Source organism: Epinephelus lanceolatus, chromosome 23 (genome assembly GCF_041903045.1).
Source record: "Epinephelus lanceolatus isolate andai-2023 chromosome 23, ASM4190304v1, whole genome shotgun sequence".
NCBI classification, from domain to species: Eukaryota; Metazoa; Chordata; class Actinopteri; order Perciformes; family Serranidae; genus Epinephelus; species Epinephelus lanceolatus.
The window spans coordinates 6,642,163-6,667,245 of NC_135756.1; the positions used below are offsets into that span (position 1 = coordinate 6,642,163).

Here is a 25,083-nt window from a genome sequence, read left to right on the forward strand (position 1 = left end):
CAGCTCCTTTACAGTCAAGATGACAGGAGAGAATAACAAAATGAGGCTTTTTTTCATCTGGCATCGTACCTAACTTTAGTGGATCATAAAATATACTTTACGGAATTATTCTGCAGATGCTACGGTTCAAAGTGAGGCCAAACTTTCAAAGGGATATCAGTTTTTGAGCCACAAAAAAGGCTAAAATTTGGCCTGCAACAGACAACAAGGCTGGTTGTTTTTCCGGAAAACCTGTAGCACCTACTGGCCGGTTAAGACAAGTGAGGAGGCAGCAGATAATGACAGTATAAAACAGTCAATAAAACCGTTTTTTCAACTACTGCAAATCACCAAAACCACAAGAGGTCCTTGAGTATACAGTCATAAATATGCACACAAATTATTAGGCTGATTGGTCCAGTAGTAATTGAGATTAGTTGTGCACAGACCAACATACAGGCGCACACATGCCAAAATGCATGATCCCCTCTAACAACAGCTACACATTATAAAACAGCAGAAATAAAATCTCTATCTGTTCACAAATTTCTAATTATTATTCACTTATCTTAATATTTAGGCTACAACCACACACAAACACAGGAAACAGAGCAGCTACACTGATTAGATAATAATTTAAATAAAAAGCAAAGGCAGAATTGGACTGAGGAAGATAATGTGACAAATTTTACAGTAAGTCAGACTCACACAAATTAAACCTTTAAACTTGAACCACTTGTAGTCATTAAGTAACCTAGTACAACTGTTAACCGATTTTAATGAGTTTTCTGCTGAGCCATTGCCGCCATCAACTGCATAACCACCTAACCAAGACAAAACACAAGGTTTGTAGGACATGTTGGTTACAGCAGCAGCTAATAACCAGTAACACTACACATATTTAACAGTGCTACTTATAGCATTTAAACAGAAACCCAGGCAGCTTGAGCAACATCTTTCTTCCAAGTGTTTCTTTATTTGGAGTGCGGTAGTGCCCTCAGCTGACATCAAACCTCTTCCCAGTAATCAAGGATAATGTGGTGTACAGTGTGTGTGGCATCATTTTCCTTTAATATGACTTCACTCACACAAAGCAGCGCTATATTTAATGTGAAACTAAATTTGGTGAACAGCAGTGACTTATGTTTGTGTCATTAGATTACAGCATTACTGTGGTTTGGTGAGTCACAGCATAAGAATTCATAAAATACAGTAAAATAAACAGGTTTCCCTAGAAAGGTAGTATAACCATGAGTACACCAGTACTTAGATATGGCAGTGGAAACCACAGCAAATGCTCTTTCAGTTCATTTCCAAATACAAAATGAGAATTAACTCAAAATTCTTGAACAGACATTTGGCGACTGAAGATAAAATGGTAGCAAAATATTTCTTTGTGGAGGTTGCAAAAAGAGATAGAAATAATTATGAGTACAACTGTGAAGATACTTGATGACATATGAAAGAAGATAACACACATGTGGAGGCAGACAGGTGAAGACACTAAGAAACCTAGAGGAAAACCATCCATGTGTCCTCTATCTAGCAACATGCTAACATTTTAACATAGGCTAATCAATCACAATGGAGAACAGCAGCAAGAGAAATGTCAGTAGTTAATAGCTCTCTCTCTGTGAACAATTTATTTCCATTAACATTAAACCACCTGCACTGGTTTAAAAATAACGATGCTAACGTTAGCTGCAGCCCATGCTAACCTAACCCAAATCAAGGCTATGTAGCTTCTCACAGACCACATTTCACTTGCTAACATTATTATAAATCTTATTTTTTGTATAATTAGAAACTGGCAGTATAGCTCAGTCCCAGTTTGTTCCTCTCGTGTAACTTCCCTCATTGTTTTTACATTTGACACATTTGGAATAGCGCCATGCGAACTGTTAGCTAACGGCTAATTTACTTATTTCTCTCAGTCACAGGTTTAAAAAAAAAAAAAAAAAACGGCGGGTCAACTTGCAACACTTACCGCCATTTTGAAAACATTCCCACACTCGTGAATAACACCTCTGGCCAACTCTTAGGAAAAATATTCCACCTGTGTCACAAGTAAAGACATTTAACTGGCTTCACAGGATGCGGCGGTTTGGTAATGTAAACAAAGATGGCGACCGGAAGTGACATGCCGCAACAGTGCGTAGTTATATTTCTTCCCTGTCTTGAGCAACGCAGGGGAGAATTAAAATGAAACTTTAAATAGTTACTAAGATAATTATTATAGATTTACTTGGATTCAAAATTAATTGAATATTAAAAGTTTTAACTACTACTAACAATTATACGCTACAATACGTCACTTCCTGCCACAATCTTTGTTTAAACAATTTGTACAAACAGGTTAAAATGTCTTTCTTTACGCAGCGAGCTAAAACTATTTGTCTGGTGAGCAGCATCTTTGTGCAATCTGGAAATGTTCAAAACAGCAATAAATGTTGTCAAAAGCTCACAATGTCTGTCAAAGTTTGACTTGTATGTCCTTTGAAAAACTTATGCCCAAGATTTATTTCCATTGAGTCAAATGAAAGTGGAAGCAGGATGTTGTGAGACGTTTCTCCAGAATGACATGACTGACCACACTGGGATTTTGTCCTTGTATTTATTTCATTTAAAGCAACAGCTGAGTGTTTAGTTTTGAAGTAGGAATGTGGTGTGGTTGGACGATACTGGATATACTGTGAATAAATGTTGAGGTTTCCTTGTAACTGCTGTGCAGGTTTATTTTGATGTGAACACAGCTACTAATATGATTTGATGTGGTTTTTCTAGCTGTATATTAAGATTTGCCACATTTCATTTGCACAGTATTCACACCCCAATGGTCAAAACAAACCTTGGCCAAGCTGGTCTCAGAGTAGAATCCCCATTTACACTTGCGTCATTACCGTCCAAGACATTACAAGCCTCGTGTCAGACAATTAAGTTAAGGACAGAGAGGAAAGAAAGAAAAAAGAGAAGCTTCAGGACATCAAACATTTGAAGATTGGGAAGTTGTGTTGGGGCACACACATACAACATTTTTTATTATTCCTCATTTACAGCAATTCTTAGGTATGTCTTGTTTCTTGGGTTATTTTGTTAAATACTTGGCATAGAAACAACTGGATGGCTATTGTGTGATTTCATAGGAAAAAGGTACTTCATCATGTTGCCACATATGGTCCAGAAAGAAGAATTCGTCCAAGCTGAGCGTCTTCATGTTTCAGTCCAGGGAAACTAAAATCACAACTGAAGAGACACAGATGTCCAGCACAGACGAAATGTAACTTTCTAGAGAGTTCGTCAAACATAGTCTACATCACTTTTTTATCATTACAGTCAAGAAAGACCTGCATAGGCCACTGTAAAGGGCTTGACACTGTTATAGTCCTGTAGTCCTGTGGTCCTCAGCTGTACAGTAACAATGCGGTTGAAAAAAATGAAGAGGTTTCCTTCACACAAATCGGCTACGTCATTCTTAAATGTTAGGGTTATTTTCTTGATATCCAGGAGGCAACATGGTGTAGATACTAGAATGATTCTTCATGTAATGATTGTGTGTTTCTAGCAGTTCAGGAGCGCAGAGGTCTTCATTGGCTCCCGGTGGCGCCAGCAGCACTACAGCGGTTGAGGTTGCGGCTGAGCTGAGGGAAGTGTACTGTGGGTGTTCTGGATGTTGGACCGTAGAGGCCGAGATTTCTGGCTGCTGCCGATTTCCTCGGCTGCTTCACGCTAGGAAACGGGGAAAAGACCTGCTGTTTGGGAGCGACGGTGGACGAGAGCGCAGGGGTCGAAGGGGAAGAGGATAAATGAGATTTGGATGATGACGAGATGGAGGAAAGTGAAGGAGTGGAGGGGGAGGAGGTTTTGTAAAAGGTGGAGGACGCGGGGAGAGTTAGAGAGGAGAGGCCGTTAGCTGATGGGGATGAGGGGAGGCAGGATGCGGAGCTTGGCGTTGGGGTGGAGGGTGGTGTAGGAGAGGACGAGCAGGACGGACCGAGAGAAGTCGATGTAGGGACTGGAGAGGGGGACGGACTGAGAGTGGAGGGTGAGGAGCTGAGGGAGTGGTGAGGTGGAGGTAAAGCGATGGAGGGAAAGAGTCTGTCTGAGGCGGTGCATCTCTCTGAACCTGAGGAGTCAGACTCTTTGTGTCTGTTTGAGGACGGGGGAGGAGGGAGAAGAGGGACCTGGGGTGCAGATTTGGACTCTGGTAGTGGGTTTGATTCCTCCTCTAGATCCAGGGAGTCCAGCTGCACCACCACCTCTGAAACTTCCGCCTCTTTTATCTCATCCACATCCTGTGGAGCCTCTTCACACACTGACCCTGTACCAGAGGGGTCAGGAGATGGAGACCCACAGGAGTCACTCCCCTCTTTCTGCTCCTCATCACCTCTCTCATTTTCCTTAATCTTCTCCTCTTCACCCTCAAAGCCCTCAGATCCTCCTTCTTCCTCCTCCTCCTCCTCATCTTCCCTTTCCTCTGAATCTCCAAAGCCCAGCTGTGCCCGAGCCCTGGCTATATTCCTCCGATGTACCCGCACATGAGCACGCCAGGGCGACCCTGCGCCTCCTCCAGAGCTCCCTGGAGATCCAGTGCTGCTGGAGAGCAGCGAGCCGCAACGCTGCCTGGCCGGAGAGCCCTGACTCTGGGACAGAGAAGGAGGTCGAGACCCTGGTAGTGTGGATGTGTTAGTGGATGTGGGTCTGGAGCCTCGGGGATCCCCACGTGGTCTCCGGCCCAGAAGGAGGTGGTTGATTACTGTGCTGGAAGGGTTGAGCTGGGAGGGCAGGACACGGGTGGCGGGACACTTGTCTGGAGGGAAGATTAAAGGTGAGGGGACAGAACAAGACACATTTAAACAGGCTAATACCAGATGCAGAGCCCAGGAAGTGGAGACCTTACTATGAGGTTAGCTAGCCTGAAGTGTAATATATTTATTTGTGGTGAAAAATTGATCCATTTTTCTGAAATAAGATTATTATATCAGAGTTGGGGGAAAAGAAATATGGGAAGACTTCTACTTGTCTATCTGAGTTAAAGAGATACTAATGTTAGCAATTTAGAAAAACAGCAATTTTTTCCCAGTGAAAACTCTTTAAGTTAATATAATCTAATTTTAAGATAATCACTATAATTTAGAAAAACGGAGCACATTTTTTTCTCACATTAATTAATTACACTACCGTACAAAAGTGATCAGACAAGGGGAGGCTGGAGCCTATCCCAGCTGACATTGGGTGATAGGGTCGTTCACCCTGGACAGGTCACCAGACTATCACAGGGCTGACACATAGAGACAGACAACCATTCACACTCACATTCACACCTACGGACAATTTAGAGTCACCAATTAACCTGCATGTCTTTGGACTGTGGGAGGAAGCTGGAGCACCTGGAGGAAACCCACACTGACACGGGGAGAACATGCAAACTCCACACAGAAAGGCTCTGGCTGGCCAGTGGATTCGAACCCTCTTGGTGTGAGGCGTCAGTGCTAACCACTGCACCACTGTGCTGCCGCATGTAAAACCTCTTCCTAACATGCTGTGAGAGAAAATGTATTTGACATATTTGACAATTGTATTGTACACTTTTTAATATTTTTATTCCCTGGTGTTTTGCTAATTATGTATGTGAAACAAAAAAATAAAATAAAATAAAACAACCTAAAATAGAATAAAATAAAATAAAATAAGATAAAATAAAATAAAACAACCTAAAATAGAATAAAATAAAATAAGATAAAATAGAATAGAATAGAATAGAATAAAATAAAATAAAATAAAACAACCTAAAATAGAATAAGATAAAATAAGATAAAATAAAATAAAACAAGATAAAATAAAATAAAATAAAATAAAATAAAATTGAATTAAATTGGTTAGATTTGTGTGAAGCTTTGCCAAAATAGCACAAGGGCGAGCAGTTTTTCAAACAAATGACGCATCACTTGGCCTGTTCACTGACTCATTGAGCAAGTTGGGAGATAGTCAATGGGAAACACTAGAACAGTCTGGCTTTCGTGTGCTCATTCACCTGTTCGCATCACGCCCAGTGTGGACGAGAGATTCCTAACTGGAAACAATGTTAGCCAGCGAACATCAGACTGTTCTTGTGTTTCTTGGGACGGATCAGTTACTCTATAATATGTCCATTTTAAGTTACAGAAGTAATTTGTCCAACCATGTTTAATTTCTAGATATGTAACCAAATATAACATATCAAATTTAAGAAGTTGTTTTAAACAAATAACTATTTTACTTAAAAAATGATCCATGAGAAATAAATATATACGACATTACAGAAATGTGCCATTTCTGTTTGAGGAGATGTAACAGCTGAGTCACGTTTAGAAATACAGTCAGCACCTCCATCAGACACCAGAGGGCGTCCAAACATTTATAATCAGGACTCTCACAGGAAGAGACCTACAGTATTTTGGACTACTGGCCGCAAGCACATGAATGTCTCTCATGTTATACACCATATATTAGCTGTTTGTCCAGTGTTGGTAAACTCTGTTGATGTAAATAGCCGATTACTGAGCTTACTGAATGTTTATATGAGTGATGACTAACATGGAGGGAGAGGGGTGAGTGTGTGCACACGTTTGAATCTGAAAGAGAAATCTGGCTGTAATTCTGTTATACAAGCTTCACAAGTCATATGTTAGTGTGCGACGAGAGGAGCAACAGACATCAAAATGTGAGTGAGAGGAACCTGCAGCATGCAGCCAAAGAAAACATCAGACATTTGGAGACATCTGTCACAGCCAAAGACATCCTCAGTGTTTTGTTACATGAAACATTAACTGATGCTTTCCAGAATTAAAGGAACATTAGTTTTGTTATCATGAGTGGAAGGGGATAAAATGTAGATGGTGGACGGTACAGTGTACAGCAGTGGAAGAAAAAGTAAGCAGATCTTACACTTGAGTGATAGAAGCAATACGACAGCGCAGTATGTACTTATATATTCCTTTGTGTTTGTTTTCTGCTGATGCTTCCTGTTTGCACTAATTCCCCTCTTGTTGGACAAACAAAGTATTATCTTATCTTAATCTATTTTAGCTTATCTTAATTTATTTTAGCTTATCTTAACTTATTTTATTTAAATGTATCTTATTTTCTCTAAATCTATCTTATCTTATTTCATCTAAATGTATCTTATCTTATTTTATCTAAATTTAACTTATCTATTTATGTTTAAATCTATCTTATCTTATTTTATCTTAATTTATTTTATCTTAGCTTATCGTAATTTATTATCTTATTTTATCTAAATTTATCTTATCTTTTCTTATTTTATCTTAATTCATTTTAGCTTAGCTTATCTAAATGTATCTTATCTTAATTTATCTTATCTTATTTTATCTTAATTTATTTTATCTTAGCTTATCGTAATTTCTTATGTTATTTTATCTAAATGTATCCTATCTTATTCTATTTAAATTTATCTTATATCTAAATGTATCTTATCTTATTTAATCTTATTTTATCTAAATTTATCTTATCTTTTCTTATTTTATCTTAATTAATTTTAGCTTATCTTATCTAAATGTATCTTATCTTAATTTATCTTATTTTATCTTGTCATATCTTAATTTATGTTATTTTATCTTAACTTGCCTTAACTTAACTTAACTTAAATACTCTGTTATAAGTAAAAGTCCTGCATTTAAAACTTTTCTGAAGTAAAAGTACAAAAGTAATGCCATCAAAATGCACGTTAAGAGCTGTATAGAGAGAGATAGATAGAGAGATATATAAAATATTATTGGATTGTAATTATTGATGCCTTAATGTGTACACTCAATATTTAGATGTAACAGCTTGTAAATTTAGCGCTGTTTATATACTGTTGGGTAGCTTGTAAATTTCCCCCAGGGGGGACCAACAAAGCCTTATTAATATACTATACTAATATCATTATTTATTTGTTGATTAAACTTTATTTTATTAATCCAAATTTGGAAAGTCATTTAAGTTCTTACATAAATAAAGTGGAGTAAAAAGTACAATATTTCCCTCTTCAATGTGGTGGAAATGTTAATTGTTTTTTCAGTTAACTGATTTGTAATTTAGATATTAAAATGTCAGACAATGGTGAAAAATGTAGATCAGTGTTTCCCAAAGTCCAAGAGGACGTCCTTAAATGTCTTGTTTTGTCCACAACCCAACTGTCAACACAACTGTCATTTTCTGCCATTTAAACTGACATTTCGGTAATTAAAATGCATCTGATGGACTTTTCTTGTGTGCAGTAGTGAAAGATGTCTCCAAATAAATATTCAGAATACAGCTGGTTTATTGACCTGCAAAAAGAACAACACCATCACCAGCTGTCCCAGCTAGCTGTCAGGAAAAAAGAAATTCAATTTAATTAAAGCAGAATTTAGCACCCGTTTCAAAATGCTCTCAACATGCCAGTCAGAGTCGACAGTACTGCTCTGAGAAACATTTTCATATGTTAAATTTACCTCATGTTCTGTTTGCTTTGAGCACTGCAGCTACATTTGCTGTTTTACAGAGTGAATCATACATGTTTGCATCCTCCAGCATTTTGAGAGCACAACATGTTCTCGAGCTAAAACAACCAAGACCTTATGGTTGTGTGTACAGTTATACAACCTGGACAGGAGTCAGTATTTTTGAGGCAGCAGTTCCCTCACCAGATTTCCGACGCTTTTTTCTCCCAGAGGGATTCTCCTCAGTTTATAAAGAGAAAACTCTGAATGGTTAAAATAAGCATGAAAGCATTTGTACACTTGTTTGGATCTCAGCAGCGACTCTTTAAGCTGCACAATGTTTTATTTCCAGAGGTTATTTTCTTCATTCATGCTAAATCAAATGAGAAAATTAAATTGGAAATCTGTCTTGGGAACCAATGTTAGACATACAGCAACCATCCACCTTACATTATTCAATTAGTTAAATTCAGCAGGAATAAACCATTAAAGACCCTGAGATCAGCCCCAGAAGACCCAGTTTCACATGATCATTTTGTTAGACACCAGTACCGTCAGTGTGATGGTCGGTACTGTCGCTGTGTTTGTTGGGATGCTCCTGGAGAACCCCTGGACTTGTGGCCACGTCATGTTGAGGTCCTACGAGTCACAAATCATCATCAAACACATGTAACTTGATGCTGCCAGGGTAAAACGCTCTCCTAACTGAGATCCCGAGCAAACAGCCTCTCAGTGCTCCTGTGCTATTTGCACTTGCTGCGGCTGCCACCTGAAGTCAAAGATTCAAATCATCAGTCGGAGAATCTTCAAGTCAAGCAGTCGTTTTTTGCAGTGTGCAGTGTATTTCTGGAGACGTTTAAGTCCCTACTGTAGCTGCAATGTGAGCGCCCCTCGCTTTCTCACTTTTCTCCGTTACAGGCAGCTGCAGACACAGACCCAGAGTGAGTCAGAGTGAGAAGGAGGCAGCTGCCCGGAGGAGAGGAGACTTCACCCTGTCAGGCTCTGAGATGACGTTACCTTCTGCCTTCTGCTTAGAAGAGGCGAATTTAAAGTTCAGAGCAACTAAGCGTAGTTAGCATGCATTAGCTCAAAAGGCTAACTTGACTACTCCAGATAGAGTCATTTGAGTTTTTACAACAGCCACATTCTTTCAGTGTGAAATAGCTTTATATATTGTGTTTGTACAAGTTTAAAATTCGGTCAAAAATGGCTCCTCTGATAGTTAAGGCAGCCGACCCCTGGTCTATGCAGTCTTTTTTAGTTTTAAAATCCATCAGCCTATGACTAGGATTTTAACAATACAGCCTCTTAGGGACAATGCCTCTAAATTAAAGTAAATATTCTGTTTTGAAATGAAACATTAGTGTGTATTGGGAACAATAAATCACTGTACCATCTATAAAGAAGCCGGGATACAACCTAAATCCTAAAGCAGCATACCATGGCATCCATCATAGCAGGTTGCAGTTATGCCATACTAAATGTTTATGTTAATGTTTATGTATTTTAATGGATAAAAAAGTATGACAGAAACGTAATTCATATAATTATGCCTCATTTTTATGTGGTGGATTAGGATAAAAAATGGAAATGAACATAAGTAACCCTACTGTACAAACCATTCCCCTAATGCGACAGGCTTCTAATGAAATTGAGGCTTTTCCCTGTTGACATTAATGTAAAATTAATGAACAGAAAAAGCAGTTATAGTTTTATTATGATTATTATGACTCTTTCCTCCCACCTGTGCGTATGTAGAGTTGCATAGCCTGTTGCTGCTGCCGCCTTTTGATGCGAGTGTATTGCTTCTTCAGGGCGTAGATGTCGGTGCTCATTCTCTCCATCATCATGCTGTTGATTGCTGCTTGATGCTCCGCCTTGGCACCACCTCCTCCTCCTCCTCCTCCACCTCCTCCCCCTCCAGCTCCCACCGCTCCTGGGCTCAGCTCTGCGATGCTCCCCTGCTCCCCTCGCTGGTCTGGAGACACAAAGAAGAAGAAAAAAACACTGTTGTCATGTTGTGTATCCCCAATATCAAACTCTTTTTCTATTTACCCAGCAGTGTCTGACACTATTTCTACTCGTTGGATTTAATTTTGTTTTAAGATTTTAGGACAGAAGGAATGAGGAGATTCAAAGATTAGAGTCAAAAGCTTTGGTTTAAAAGTGGAAGGAAATATTCCAGCAGAATACACAAATCAGACAAAATCCGATGTGTCTTTTTTTAGTCTTTTTAAGCTCCTTTTTTGACTTACTGCTCACCCAGTTTTACTTATATCCTCTTTAATCAAGATCAGCTGACCGCTCCAGACACAAACTAAGTGCCAAATGTTTCTTGGACTACATACTATACATGACTGAGACAGATCTGCAGACCACAGTAATGCAGTCAGTCTAAAGTTACAGTTGTCTCAGACTTTGGGTCTGGATGAAGCCATCGGAGCAGACTGAGTCAGTCCTTCCTGTTTGTTTGCCTCTGATGGCATCAACATTACACTTTTAGACATAGCTGACCTTTAACGTGAGGTAAATGTGTTTTTTTGTTGAGATGTTTGACATTTTCTTTGTTTTAAAAAGGTCAGCGTGTTTGATTTTTTTTTTGGTCACTTTTCAGCAGCTCTTCCTCCTCTTGGGTTGTAAGTCCCCTGACATCAGGAACATTGATTTTAGTTTTCAAGTCCCACCTCAAAACCGACCTGTTTGGGCAGGCATATGAGTGTTAATGTTTCCTCTGCCTTTTAATGTTCTGCTGCAAACTCTGCACTGTTTTTCTGTTATATTTTAGATTTGTTTCAATTGTATTACCTGTATTTTTTTCAATTGTTGTACGGCGACCTTGAGTGCCATGAAAGGCGCCTTATAAATAAAATGTATTATTATTATTATTATTATTAAGTCCAAATCATACCCAGCAACACACCAGAGTTCACTGCCTTTATGAAAACTATGACTAAATATGTTCATCAACGACCTTCTCTTCCATGACCTGCTACTGTGCTCTTGAAAGCTGGCACAAAAAAGGCACAAGAGTAGCGCCCAGAGCCCGACCTTGCATCTTCCAGGCGGTTAAAGACGCAGCATGTGTACGGCCCCTAATTTCCAGGGCTGGTACCTGCGGTTATTCCACAGGCTAGTTAATAACATGTCGGGCAGGAAATCCAAAGTGTGGGATCATTTTGAGAAGGTGAAGGACGAACCCAAGGTGATATGTAAACTCATCTTCATTGGTCGACTAGAAACATAACGTATCATCTGAAACATGGAAGTAGCTACATGCCCATTAGCCCACAGCGTCATTAACAAGCGGCTCGCTCAGTGTGTGACGTGCACTTGTAGATAAAATATAGGCCTATATTAATGAAGGTTCATTAGTACGGTTTGTATTTCTCTGTAATGTAGCACAGTGTTAACAATGTCAGGACTGTTGTCTTGTGTTTCCAGTTGAGGACATCTGGCATGGGACTGGACCTTTATGAAAAGTTTGGGTAGATTTCTCATATGGAAATGTTGCACGAGCTGAGGCTTGAACTCACAATCTTCAACACCAAGAACCATCCTCTATCTCACTGATCTAATTGGCAAACAGAAACATCACATGTAGCTTCACAAATTGACTAAGCCAGTCACCTGTATGCAAGACAGCAGCTGTTAGTGTGTAAAGGCAGATTTCAAACAGCTGTCAAAAATGCAGTTATTAAGACAAAAATCCGAAAATACACAGATTGCATCTAGACAGCATGGAGATGTTGGTAATTTGTTTTTAACAATGATTTAATTGCTCCATAAGTGAAAAACTGATGTTTAAAAATGCCATTTTTGCATTGACTCCAATTGTTCACATTAGAGCAAAATTCAAAATTCTGATATTTTCCAAACATCATCTACCATGACTCTAGAATTTTTTCATTTTTTTTTAATGAACATTGAAAATGTATTTAGCAAGAATTTGCAAGTATATGTTTACAATACTGTTTACAGTCAAACATTTTGATGCACTGTAGGCTCAATTTTCGATAAATCAACAATCTGTGTGGATCGTTTGTGTAGGACAGTCTGAAGATGCTCTGTAGCAAGTTTGGTGTCAATTGAGCAAAAATTGTGGGAGGAGATAGGTTTAAGAAGTTTTACAGTTTTTGAAATAAACGGAGTGATGGACTTCATAATTTGCAACAGGTTTAAATGTACAAAAGTGTCTTCAGTATTGGGGCTACATTTTGGTGAAAGTTGCAAATCTCTAGTACATATGGTTGATTTGTTGTGAATTTTCAAAATTTTGAACTTTAGACGCTTGCTGTAGCGCCACCATCAGGCCTCTTGGCCTGTTTTTGCAGCTGAGGCAATCTGGCATGGGACTGGACCTTTGTGCAAAGTTTGGTGATTTTTTGAGCATGGGAAGTATGATTTCCTCGGAAGAAGAAGAAGAAGAAGAAGAAGAAGAAGAAGAAGAAGATGCAGCTTAGCCTGCCCGGACGCTAATAATTACATTAACATCGTAAACATGAGTCTAGTCGATAAATGGCCCTAAATGACATCTACTGGTCGACTAGGAAAATTCTTAGTTGCAGGGCAGCCCTACAAAATATTGGTTTTGACTTGACTGGACTCAGTGAAATGTTCAATATAATCTGATGACTAAAAAAAGACAGAAATGTAAAGTTTCTTTGACTGAGATGAGACTAAAATGTCCAAACTTTTAGTCAAATGAAACGTGACCAAATTAAACTAATCTGATAAAAAAATAACAAGAACATTTGACACATTTGTCACAGTAGAAAACTAATAGCTGACAAATTTAACACTGCAGCACACAATGTAAGACGCTCTGTTGAAGCTTGTAGCAGCTGGTGGTTCAGTTTACTGTTTACTGTAATTATACTGTTGTCTCAGAATGACTGGTGATGATTTATTGACATTCAGTTGGCACAATTAAGCATGAGTCATGTTGCTCTTTGAACCAGGTCAGTTCGGTTGTACTGAGATCTACTTAGAGGTTAAATAAAACACTCATTTCTCTCTCTGAAGTCATTTTTAAATCTCTCCGGAGAGAGTACAAATACTACTTCAGATCTTAACCAATATTTTTAACTAAATCCCTCCAGCTGTTTGCCTTTTTTCCATCTTTGGTGGAGCCGCTGAGGGAGGAGGAAATGGGGATTTGTCTGGAGGAAACAGATCAGACACAGTTTGTACTTAGAGTCAAAACGAGGGCAGAAACACGAGGATTTGGAGCAGCAGTTTGTTTTGAGCCACTTGGCTGTGCGCTCTCCGCTGGGCTGCCGTTTAAATCCTGTGTGGCAGTTCGTGTGGCTGCACTGACCTTTGAGATGTTTCTGGTATCTCTGCAGCTCGGGGGCCAGCAGGCCGCCCAGGGGACCCAGGCAACCGAGCGCCGTCACCACAGCGTCCTCATCATCCATTTCGGCGTCATCATCGCTCTCCCAGCTGCCCAGACCGCCACTGGAACAAGATTATAACATCCTCATCACCACTGCCCCTACAGCACGTTCCTATCACCACGTTCTTACACATACACGTGTAAAATAAAGAGACAAAAGGAGGCTGTGCTTTTGAGGTTGTAGCTCCTAAACTTTGGTACACACACCAAGAGAGCTGACAGCGTTACACTCTGTGTTGCTCTGTGTGACACTGTTGTAAAACAAAGATTGATTTGGTCTCTATGTAGCGCAATATACCCAATACCAATCAGTTACAAATGCCTCCATCTGCTTGATCTAAAATGTATTAGTATCTGTAAGTATAGAACAAACCTTCCACTGGATTTGACTGAGGTAGGGAACGGAGTGATGTTGTAGGTGTACTTCTCTCTCAGCTCAGCCAGTTGAGGGAAAGGAAACACTGCCATGGAGTAAACCTCCTGATAGATAGAGAGGTCAATCAGGTGAACAGCGCATATACCAATCCTAAAAACATCACTTAAGAGTTCAAAGAGGTGTGAGCAGTTTGGTTTATCCCGTACCTGCATGAGTTCAGATGGATCAATGAGGTTGTGCTCCAGCATCTCCTGAGTGAGACACCCCATCGTGCTATAAAACTCATCGGCCGTCTGACAGTACTCGATCCGCCTGGACAGAGACAGAGGGAGGAAGAAAGGAGACAACCAGGTGAGAGGAGGACAGGGCAGCAGGCTGAGCAAAGCATCCCAGACCTCCCTCTCCCAAACAACACTTTCCAGCTCCTCCTGGGGGACCCCAAGTTGTTTCCATGCCAGAGGAGGTATGTAGTCCCTCTAGCGTGTCCTGGGTCTGCCCTGGGGCCTCCTACCAGTGGGACGTGCCCAAAACACTTCGCCCAGGAGGCCAAAACCACCTCAACTGACCCCTTTCGACACTATATATATATTTAGTTTAGGGCTTCTGTAAGTTCTACATTCTAGCATGTAGTATTGTAATAATAGTTGTAATATTTAATATATTTTTTACATGTTTGAGCATGAATATTATAAAACTAAAGGTTGATTCCCAGTGTCCCCACACAATTTGAATCCTTGTGTCTGTAAGCAACGTTCCACTCACTCTCCCAGTCTCTCCCAGATGGCGAGGGCGACCCGAAACAGCACCTCTGAGCCCTCGAAGAACACCGAGTCCCAGATCTTCAGCACGGTGGGCGCCGGCAGGCAGGTGGCGAACATGGTGAGGAACCACTGCATAGTGAACACGTTGGTCAGCGGAGGTTCGTAGCTGCCTGAGAGGGCACAGACGAGAGTTGTTTTTTTTTTTTTAAATATTTGAGGAGTTATTTGTGCGTACACACCCCCACATTAAGACACCAAGCACTGGTTGCTCTGCATGCTGTTGAGACTGAACATTTATACCAGGTAGCATCTCTGTAAACCCTGACACACACACACACACACACACACACACACACACACACACACACACAGCTGTGTACCTCCAGCTTCTCTGTTGGCAGCTTTCTGAAGGTGGTGGAGATGCTGGGACAGTCTGGGCAGCTTCAAGCGCAGCAGGTCTCTGAACACCGCCATGTCCACTGGTAGAGGAAGACATTACAGATTAAAAAAACTCTGCTGGTTTGAGGCTCAACACGACAATAACCTGATGGTATCAATCATGTCTCATATCAGACGGTGCTGTAGATGTTTCATGATGTAATTGTAATCGATGCTGCAAACATTTAAAGGTCTGTTTTGATAAATGAGCTTTCTCCCCATCAGATACTGACATCCTTCAGACCACAGGTACAACCTTCATTAACCTTTTTAACTCCTGATTCTCAAACTAAAACAATTACTGTAATTATGTATTCATTTGCCCGTTATTCCTGTGATTATTTGTTTGTTTTTTTTACTACATAATGTTGGAAAATAGTGAAAAATCTCCATTAAAATTTCCACGAGCCCAATTTGGCATATTTGAACTGCTTGTTTTGCCATATCTTCAGTACAAAATCCAAATTTCCTAAATTAACTATCAAGAAATACAATAAACAGTCCCATTTGAGAGGCTGGAACACGTGAATTTTATTGCATTCTTTAACTGCTGCAGAAACATTTTGTCGATTAGCTTCTCAGTCAGTTTCAAAATGAATCAGCCTGTATGGGTTCTGCCGTGTTTACCTGACAATGCTCGCAGGTTGTTGGCAAAATAACTCTCAGGCAGCACTTTGTCAATCAGATAGATCATCACCTGAGGACAGAGGAGTGGAAAAACACAGTGAAGTTTAATTATTATTCCAGGGGAAGAAAGCAACATAAAAACTCTACCAGGAAGTTTGATTCCATTTCTAGCGTACCTTGAGTGCATCGCTCTCGTGGCCCTCTGTAACTTCCAGTATGAGTGCAGCTAGTACGTTGAATCCTTGGCAGTAACCCACAGTTTTATTCCAGCGGGCGTACGCCAGCAGCACCCTCTTCAGCACCACCCTGTCCTGCTCCCGCTCCTGGCCGCAGTAAGAACTGCAGCCCGTCCTGTGCAGGTCCTGGACAAGGATGTACAGTTTGGATTATTTAACACAAATCAGTGCATTTACTGGATACATGAATCATCACTTCATGTATTTAAGACAGTGACGAGACGATGAACACCAGGAAGAAGATGATCAGACATTAACAGAGAGACTGTTGAATCTATGAGTCACAGGGAAACATTAAAGAGCTGCAGTGTTTCCGTGATGCAGTCATCTCGCTCTCTGATGCAGTCATGAGTAAACATCCTCCACCGGACACTGTGCACAGTCACATTAACTTTTAAGGGATGAACTGTATTTAATTAGTGGGATGTGTTTACATATACTCAGTAGGAAAACATCTATGATGGCTACTTGAGTTGTTTTGTGTCCATCTTTGATATAAGCCATCATTACTGTGCACTTCTTGAAGATCTCTTGTCAATAAAATCACTTACCATGGCTCATAAGGTTCAGACTGTTGAGTGAAACAGCCTGTGTGTCTTAAGTTGAAATGAAACCCTCTTATTCTTAGACCTCACACAGCAGTCTGTGCCAGTGCAGTTACACCAATACTGTAGGATCATATAAGACAACCTGTACCTTGAAAACACACAAAACCAAAACCAAAAAGGGAACTCAAACTTAATTTGAAGTCCATGTCATGGCTTTCCTAGAGCTACCGTACAAATCTTACTGTTACAGATTGCCCAGTTGTTTGTACAAATTTATTAACCCACTTGTGCCCAAGGACATATTAAGTATGATGAGGAGAAATACCAGTTGCTCTAAGTCTTTTGCGGACATACTCTGGGCTGTTAACTTTGAAACTTTTAGATGACATGAAAACTAGAGAAGTGCACTCAGTAGAGTGTGTATCTCCACCAGGTGGCTGCGTTCCTGCTGTGGTTGCCGAAGCTGATCGTGGCCACTCTAGAAAACGCACAGTCACCGCTGCGCCTGGTGGATTTGTCCCTCCTAGCTCCCTTACGATCATCAAATATTTTGCATCTTGCCTCATGCCTAACTTAATGTCATCATAACATATCAGATATGGAATTAATCTGCAGATAGTCCAGTTCTTTTCTATGGACCATAAGGCATCTTGTTTTCTGCAGCAAATTCCTTTCACGCTATGCTTTTGCCTGATGACTTGCAGCCCCTGGTTAAGAGGAGTGAGAGATCAGCAGCCAGTGATGGTATGAAACCGTTAATAAAACAGGTTTTTCAGCAACTGTGAATCACCGCAACAATGAGAGGTCCTTGTGCATACAGCTATAAAAGTGCACACAAAATATTAGGCTGATTGGTCCAGTAGTATTTGAGATTTGCTGCAGACAAACAGATACACACACACACATGCACGCACACACGACTAAGGGTGCTTACACTGCCCTGTTTGGTTCAGTTCAATCAAACTCAAGTTTGTTTGCCCCCTAAGTGCAGTACGTTTGGGCAGGTGTGAACACAGCAATCACACTCAGGTGTGCACCAAAACAACCGGACCAAGACCTTCTTGAAGAACGAACCAAGTACAAACTAACTCTGGTGCGGTTCGTTGTAGTGAGAACGTGTTCCGACCTTCCAAACGCTGTGCTGCTAACTCAGGACACAGACTTTAAAAATGCTGCATACACACACTGTACATACATATTCATCCCAACATAACAATACGATCCGGTTACCTTGACAATTTGGATGCCGAGGGAGTCGTCGTCAGGGTTGCTGCGCTCGTTAAAGGCGAAACGAAGCGTCTTCTCCCAGTCAATAGAGATACTGTGAAGGTACTGGTCTGCTAGCGTTAGCCACACCTGCAGAAAGACAACAGCCACACTGATACAAGAATAATATCAACAGCAAATAAACTTAGAGGAGAAACGGTTCAAATATCAGGACAGATTTTCAGTTGCTGCCTCCACTGAGTCATATGAACAAATATTTAAACACTCCTAGTTTATCTTCCATAACATTCTCAGCTTTCTTTTTCCTCCAGCACTTGTGTGAGAGCCCCCTTGTTTACAGTGATTCATTTTGTTCAGCACATTCAGGGAAGAACATGAGATTTCATTGTTTATCTCCCCCGACAAGATGAAAGTAATCGCTTCAATTTCCCTGGTCTCTTCTCTCCAGAGATGAAGTTATGATGTGGGATGAATGGAGCACTGTTAACAAAGTGCCTCTGCATATTGTTCTTTCAGACTACGCTTCCTCTCTCAAGACTGGAAAACTTTGCTTGAAGGCTGGCAATAAGAAAGCAAACACAACCGGGTCATCACTTTCTTTTACTAGAGACCCTCTGGGTTCAAAAACAGACATAAACAAAGAAGAGAAATACATGAGGTCTTATTCATAAAGATGTTGTTTTATATGGGAGATGTTTCTGGGCTGTGGCTCAGAGTTTACTCAACATGCAACAGTTACGAGGCTGCTACTGATGTGACTGTGGGTATAGAAAATTACAGCAGGGCGAAGACGCCATAGTTCATTCGTCCGCTTCTTGAAGAGAGTCCTGATTCACACCGAAATTACTTACCCTCTTCCTCCATTCTTTTGGTATCCCAGTAGGGAGCCGAGCCACTGCTTTAAGGGCATCGTACCACTGTGGGGAAGAAAACACACACTGCTTTATAACCTTTTAATTAACCAGCACACTCCCACTGAAGCCAGCAATACAATATTAATACTTCATAGAAAGTCCTGTATCATTCACTGTTGTTAGGAGACAAAGGTCTTTAGTGTTTATCACATTAATTCACACACTATAAACACATATAAACACACATACACACACATTAGATCAACAGCTAAAAGAAAGCATCAACAAAACACTATCATATAAACTGGCTGTAGCATTATTATGTTTCCTACCTGCTGGAATCCATTCTTTCCCAGCGATGGCTCGATGGTAAACTTCAGCCTCGTGTCAACTCCTGCAAACAAACAGAGACACCTGGTCAGATGAGTCTGAGACCAGAGCTGGGTGACTTTTTATTGTGCTTGTCAGCATCCTAAAGTTTCCAAAGTTTCTGTACAAAGAATGTCAGACTGAAATTTGGGGGAATGTGTGTAAAATGACACCCAAGACATGTTTTACAATGCATGAGAAACTAGTATAAATAATATCAACTATGTATACTAAGCATCATTGACACAGAAAATGGGTGAATAAACGGTGAATGGACTGCATTTATATAGCGTTTTCTCGTCTTAGTGACGGCTCAAAGCACACACACACACAGACATTGTTCAATCATTCACACACACATTGATATACTTCTGGCTATCATACAGGGGGCCACCTGCTCATCAGATAAACACACATCACAGGTGCACTCAGAGAGCAATTTGGGGCTCAATATTTTGCCCAAGGACACTTCAACATGTAGCCTGCAAGGACCAGGGAACAAACCACCAAGAGATAGACCACTCTGCTCTATCTCTTGAGCCACAGCCACCCCAAATAAATGTCTGTCTCCGACTGTGAAATCATAAAAAAAACTCAACATGTGGAGAGTGAACATACAATGTAAGCGTCATATGTGTGACTTGGTTCCTGCAAATACTTCACGTATTTGACATTCAGCTTCATTGATGCACAATATATTGTGATATTGTCATTCAATTTGGAAAAGGGAATAGTCAGGAGATAATCAGGCTCAGTCTGTACATAAAATGGCACAAAGCAGCTTTTAGCTGACCAGTTATCATGAATGACCAAAGAAACAGCCAATGGCAAGACGGCTGAATACATCAGAGGGAACTGTATGACCCCAGGTCAATGATAACTCTATCTTTAACCAAAATAAAATGAAAACTAAGCAGTGATTTTCATTTTACTTAAATCAAATTCATCCTATGACTTAGGGCGTTTTCGGACGTTCATCTACGTGGGTTGCCACATATTCGACATCGATTGGTTTATAAATGGGCAGGGGTCTGTCATCAGCGTGTTGACAAGTAGGCGGGTAGAAATCCCCTCAATGTTTACAAACATTACCTCACAAAAATGGACAAACCGATTCTAATAATTGCCATGCTACTCATACTATTATGGCATTGCTATCAGCTCAAGCACCAACGTAGAGCACAATACTCGCGGCTCGTACAAAAACGAAATATAAATCTACACCTTGTGCGAAGATGTCATCGTCGCCGGCAGGAAAGGCGGAGGAGGCGACAGCTAGCATTGTTAGCAATGCTGAGAGCCCTGCCAACTCGGGAGTGACCATTGTCAAGGTGAGTGACGGCTCATTTTTGATGGTGGACCTGACTTCTCTCCTGGCGGAAATGAACAACCGGTGCACCAGAATTTCCTGTCAATGGTCTGAAAGTCTGAACCATCCAAAAAAATGCTTTCACACTAGTAACAGACTGGGCCATGGTTTCATTTGGTCCGGACTGAGACCACCTCTTTTGTCCGGACCAAATTTCGGCCGTTTGGTCCGGACCAACTGGAAAGTCCAAAAGTCCAGACCAAACAACCTAGGTGCGAAAAGGCCCTTTAACTTTGACACACTACCTAAGGATCTACGCTCATTAGTTCGGTTCACTTCAAGTCCACAGTGCGGTTCACTTAACCTGTCCAAAGCGCTCCAGGTTCACTTTGCTCTTTGTCATTGTATTCAGCCGTCTAGATCACATGCTGTTGCACTGGGATGCTTAAAAACAGGCAAAAGGCTTGCAAGGATACAGGGTGAGAAGTAGTTTGGTCCACGTCTCCAGATGTGGAATGCAGAATACATCAAACATCAACAGTTTACAGCACAGAAACGCTAAAGTTTTCTTCCAATTTTAAGTTTAAGCGAGGGGATTCATAACCGCACTGCAGTGTCATGTCAAAGGAAAAAACAAATAAATAAATAAACTTCTAGGCTATAGTATGAACAGAGTCCTTTTTTTGATGGTCCACTTTTTGCTGCACTATAAGAGGACTGAGTTTGATTTGTTTAAAAAGGACTAAATGTGAAAACACCCCATAAAATAATCAAAATATTTAAATAACCTCACACAGAGGGGATATCCAGAGTCCAGGAGGCTTAGTTTCTACATAAAGTGACATCAAGCCAATTTTTTTTGACAAAATATTATCAGTACAATAATGTAATGATCACCAAAAGGCCAGCCACAGACCCCAAGTGAAATCATTTCTGCAAGAAAATGACCACCTACTTATTTGCTATAGATGCTAAACAGAACAGTGACAGGCTGCAGACTTTTCCACTGATAAAAAGGTCGGTAAACATTAGGTAACTGTCTCTGGCATGGCGTCATCAAACCGGAAACACAACCTCCAAACACTGTTATCTCTCTGATTGTTATAGAATTATATGTTTAACCTCTTTTTAGATTATAATATAAGACAAAACAAGGCATTTCAGCTTATAGTTTCAATCTTAAAGCATGAGATGTGTGAATGGAGCTTGCTGAGGGACAGTCGCTGTCCTTTTCCGCCTGGTGCTGAATCCGCCGCTTCAATCTCCGCCTCACTGTTGGACCGTGTAAACCCTCTTCACACGCACGCACATCTTTAGGGAACATTTAGCGCAGGAGGCTAAACCCCCCGAAGACCAAACGGAAATGAAACTTTGATCTCAAGTTAAGAGGGAAGGTCCTGACATGTTTCGGCTCCGGGCCAACAGCTCCATCACGCCATTTCTCCCCCTGTCTCTGTCCTGCTGAGCCTCTGGAGGACTGCTCTGCCTCTCAAACTGCACCTGATCGCACTACAAGTACGACTAATACAACATCAGCTGCATTAAAGTCCCTAAATAAAAGACAAATGAGTGTTTAACCTGAATGCTCCGCCTCTGTCGTTATCCCCTGCGCCATCCTGTATGAACGCCGCTTCTTTTTTCCTGTCGGAGCTTTGAGAGGATTAACACGGAAAACCCTCCTACTGCCCTGTCACACATCATTACAGCAACACAGCTGATACTGAACGAGTATTTAACAAAGGCTGGAGACATTAGTGAGGTCCAGAGGCCACGCTCCGTCATTACATCTGATAGTAAACCATCCAGAGGTGACATTAATTTAAATTAAAGCAGGTAGATGTGCAGAGGGAGAGAGGAGGGAGGCAGGAGAAAGGGACGAGGACAAAGAAAGGGAGGGAAAGAAATGATTTTATCATGAATAAACAACATTAACGCTTTTGTTTGGCTGCTATGAGACACACAGTGTACAAATAATTTAACTTTACTGGATAAATACCCGGAAAAAAAGATGAATATTTGCTGTGCTGTCAGTGTTTTAAAGGGACAGTTCACTTCAAAATCAAAAGTACATATTTCTCCTCTTACCTGTAGTGCTGTTTATCAGTCTAGATAGTTTAGGTGTGAGTTGCAGAGTGTTGGAGATATCAGCCATAGAGATGTCTGCCTTCTCTACAATATGATGGAACTGGATGGCACTCGGCTTGTGGCGCTTTAAGTGCAGAAATATTTCACTCGAAAAACTCAATTGTAATGTCTCTTTCCAGAGATAGCAGCAGTAGATGCACACTTCCTTCTGCACAGTGGTACAGTTATTGAGTGTAGCTCAGTAGAAAGAAAATAGTTCCGACATGAAACTGCTCACAACAAGATCTGTGGATTATCTTGAGTAACCAGGTCATGACTTCTGGAAAGAGACATTGATGATGAGTTTTTAAATGTATTTTTTGGCACTTTGAGCACCACAAGCCGAGGGATGTCTAGTTCCATTATACTGGAGAGAGGGCAGACGTCTATACGGCTGATATCTCCAACACTCTGCAACTCACACCAAAACTATCTAGACTGATAAACAGCACTACAGGTAAAGGCTCATTTATGCTCCCTTTACGTACGAAAATGTATATGTCCGTTTCAAACGATGTTACCGTCACTGCCCACATACTTCCATGCGTCCTTTACGTTGGCATGGATGTTAACCAATATATCCACCAGGGGGCAGCCCAGCGTCAAAGGTTTATGACCACAACAAACTCAAAAACAAACATGGGGACTGTGGAGGAGATATTGAAAATCAGATGTTGCGCTAGACTTTTTCGTCGCTGGTCATTTTGATCGACAGGGTCATAAAAATCCGGTCATAATCTATTTTTACCGGTCATTTTAATTTTCTTTTTTAAATGATAATAAAGATATTCAAAGACATTTAGTTTTCATTTGTTCCTTTTTAATAAATCCAACAAGCAAGTTATAAAGTGTGCATTAATAAGGACATGAACGAAAAGATGAACAGACATCCACACACCCGTGCCATTAGGCTTCGCCCTGGACACACCGGACGGCACTAACACGTCACTAACACGTCACTAACACGTCCGGTGTGTCCAGGGCGTTATGTAGTTATGCCTGTAGGCTCAGTGACACAAAATTAAAATTGTAATGAAGTGATTATGGTATTGAAAAATGTGGTCGGTTATGCACTGTTGTGTTATTTTAAATTATAAACACGGTATTTTCTCCTCACATTCCTCAGTGTGTGCTGTTGTTATTTTATTTTGAAAATTGCCCGGATTCTCTCGTCTTTTCTGTGTCCGACTTCCTGTTTGGTACGATCCGCTCGATCCAGCTTGACAGAAGCGCTCTAGGTTCCCGTGAAAAATAGACCAGACGCTGAACTGAAGCGCTGCCTCCGCGGGTGCTCCGCTCTGCTCAGCGGCCTGTGTGGACAGTCAGATAGGTTAACATGGGCGCTGACTGAAAACTGCCTCCGCTGCTGGGCGCTGCGCTTCGGTTCCGCGCCCGGTGTGTCCAGGGCGTTATGTCAACAACGCTACATGAAGCAGATGAATGACTTTTTCTCTGCAGTGTGAAAACGGCAGCCACTTAAACCACTGACTGTGCACTCTGCCGCCAAGTGGGCAGGGGTGGTAATTGCAACCGGTCAAAATGACGGACGGCCTTCAGATTTTCCGGTCATTGTTGTAAAAAAATGGTCAATGACCGAGAATATCCGGTTAACGCGACCCCTGTTGATAATGTACCTCTTGCATAAAAGACAAAAACAGCGCTGTAGGAGGCGGTGGTCGGTGAGGCCGTTAAATACATCGCGACTGGAGGACGGAGAATTCTTTTCTCTAGTACTGCCAATGAGAGAAATTGAATTGTTATTTCTTCTTCGTGTCTCACTAGAGCTACGTATCGGGTAGTGACAGCAACACTGCCCCCACGGTTCCCGGTGGTACTGCTCCGTTTGGCCCATATCCGTAAGCTTTATGGAAACGTGCAAAAATACGGACGCAATGAGCAGAAGGCTCCGTCCGTATCCGGATCCGTATTTAATGTTGAGCATAAATGGGCCTTAAGAGGGAAATGTGTATTTTTGATTGTGGGATGAACTGTCCCTTTAAGCACATTAACCCAAAAATCACAAAATATTAAAGATGCTAAAACCTGCCCTACATTCCCACTGCTCTCAAGTGCCAGATTTATGGCTCCTATTTGTACTTGTGCACTTTGCATCAGTTGGATCAATAAAAAGGTTTATATTACCTTATTTCAGTCATCAGACTGTAGTGTAACCAAACATGGGAACAAAACAAGACACCGAAACATCTGCCAACCACAACATGAGCATAAAATTGTGCTCCACACAAACAAAAGGCATAAGTTGTCTGCCTGATGGGTCCCTAAAATCTGGGATTTCAACACTATGGGACATCTACCACTTGTCAAAAGAGGACACATTCCAGCAGAACTGCATAAGGCGACTCAAACAATAGAAAAAC

The 25,083-nt window shown here is 41.0% G+C and overlaps 1 protein-coding gene across 4 annotated transcripts in view; it reads right to left on the minus strand.

Annotated features, from left to right (window-relative positions):
* Nucleotides 1-935: 935 nt before the first annotated feature.
* The window catches only part of tbc1d30 (TBC1 domain family, member 30), a 39,830-nt gene continuing 15,682 nt past the window's right edge, over nt 936-25,083 (minus strand). For 2 of the 4 annotated variants that reach the window (XM_033614194.2, XM_033614198.2), the window contains 13 exons: nt 19,236-19,297; nt 18,901-18,966; nt 18,053-18,178; nt 16,215-16,400; nt 16,039-16,108; nt 15,354-15,452; nt 14,975-15,143; nt 14,419-14,524; nt 14,210-14,316; nt 13,759-13,898; nt 10,186-10,419; nt 8,994-9,080; nt 936-4,786 (listed from right to left, as the gene is read on the minus strand). In XM_033614194.2, coding sequence (XP_033470085.1) covers nt 3,564-4,786; nt 8,994-9,080; nt 10,186-10,419; nt 13,759-13,898; nt 14,210-14,316; nt 14,419-14,524; nt 14,975-15,143; nt 15,354-15,452; nt 16,039-16,108; nt 16,215-16,400; nt 18,053-18,178; nt 18,901-18,966; nt 19,236-19,297 — 2,675 coding nt within the window. In that variant the 3' untranslated portion in view covers nt 936-3,563. The remainder of the gene's footprint in view (nt 4,787-8,993; nt 9,081-10,185; nt 10,420-13,758; nt 13,899-14,209; nt 14,317-14,418; nt 14,525-14,974; nt 15,144-15,353; nt 15,453-16,038; nt 16,109-16,214; nt 16,401-18,052; nt 18,179-18,900; nt 18,967-19,235; nt 19,298-25,083) is intronic. The other 2 variants (XM_033614195.2, XM_033614200.2) reach the window with 1 other exon arrangement.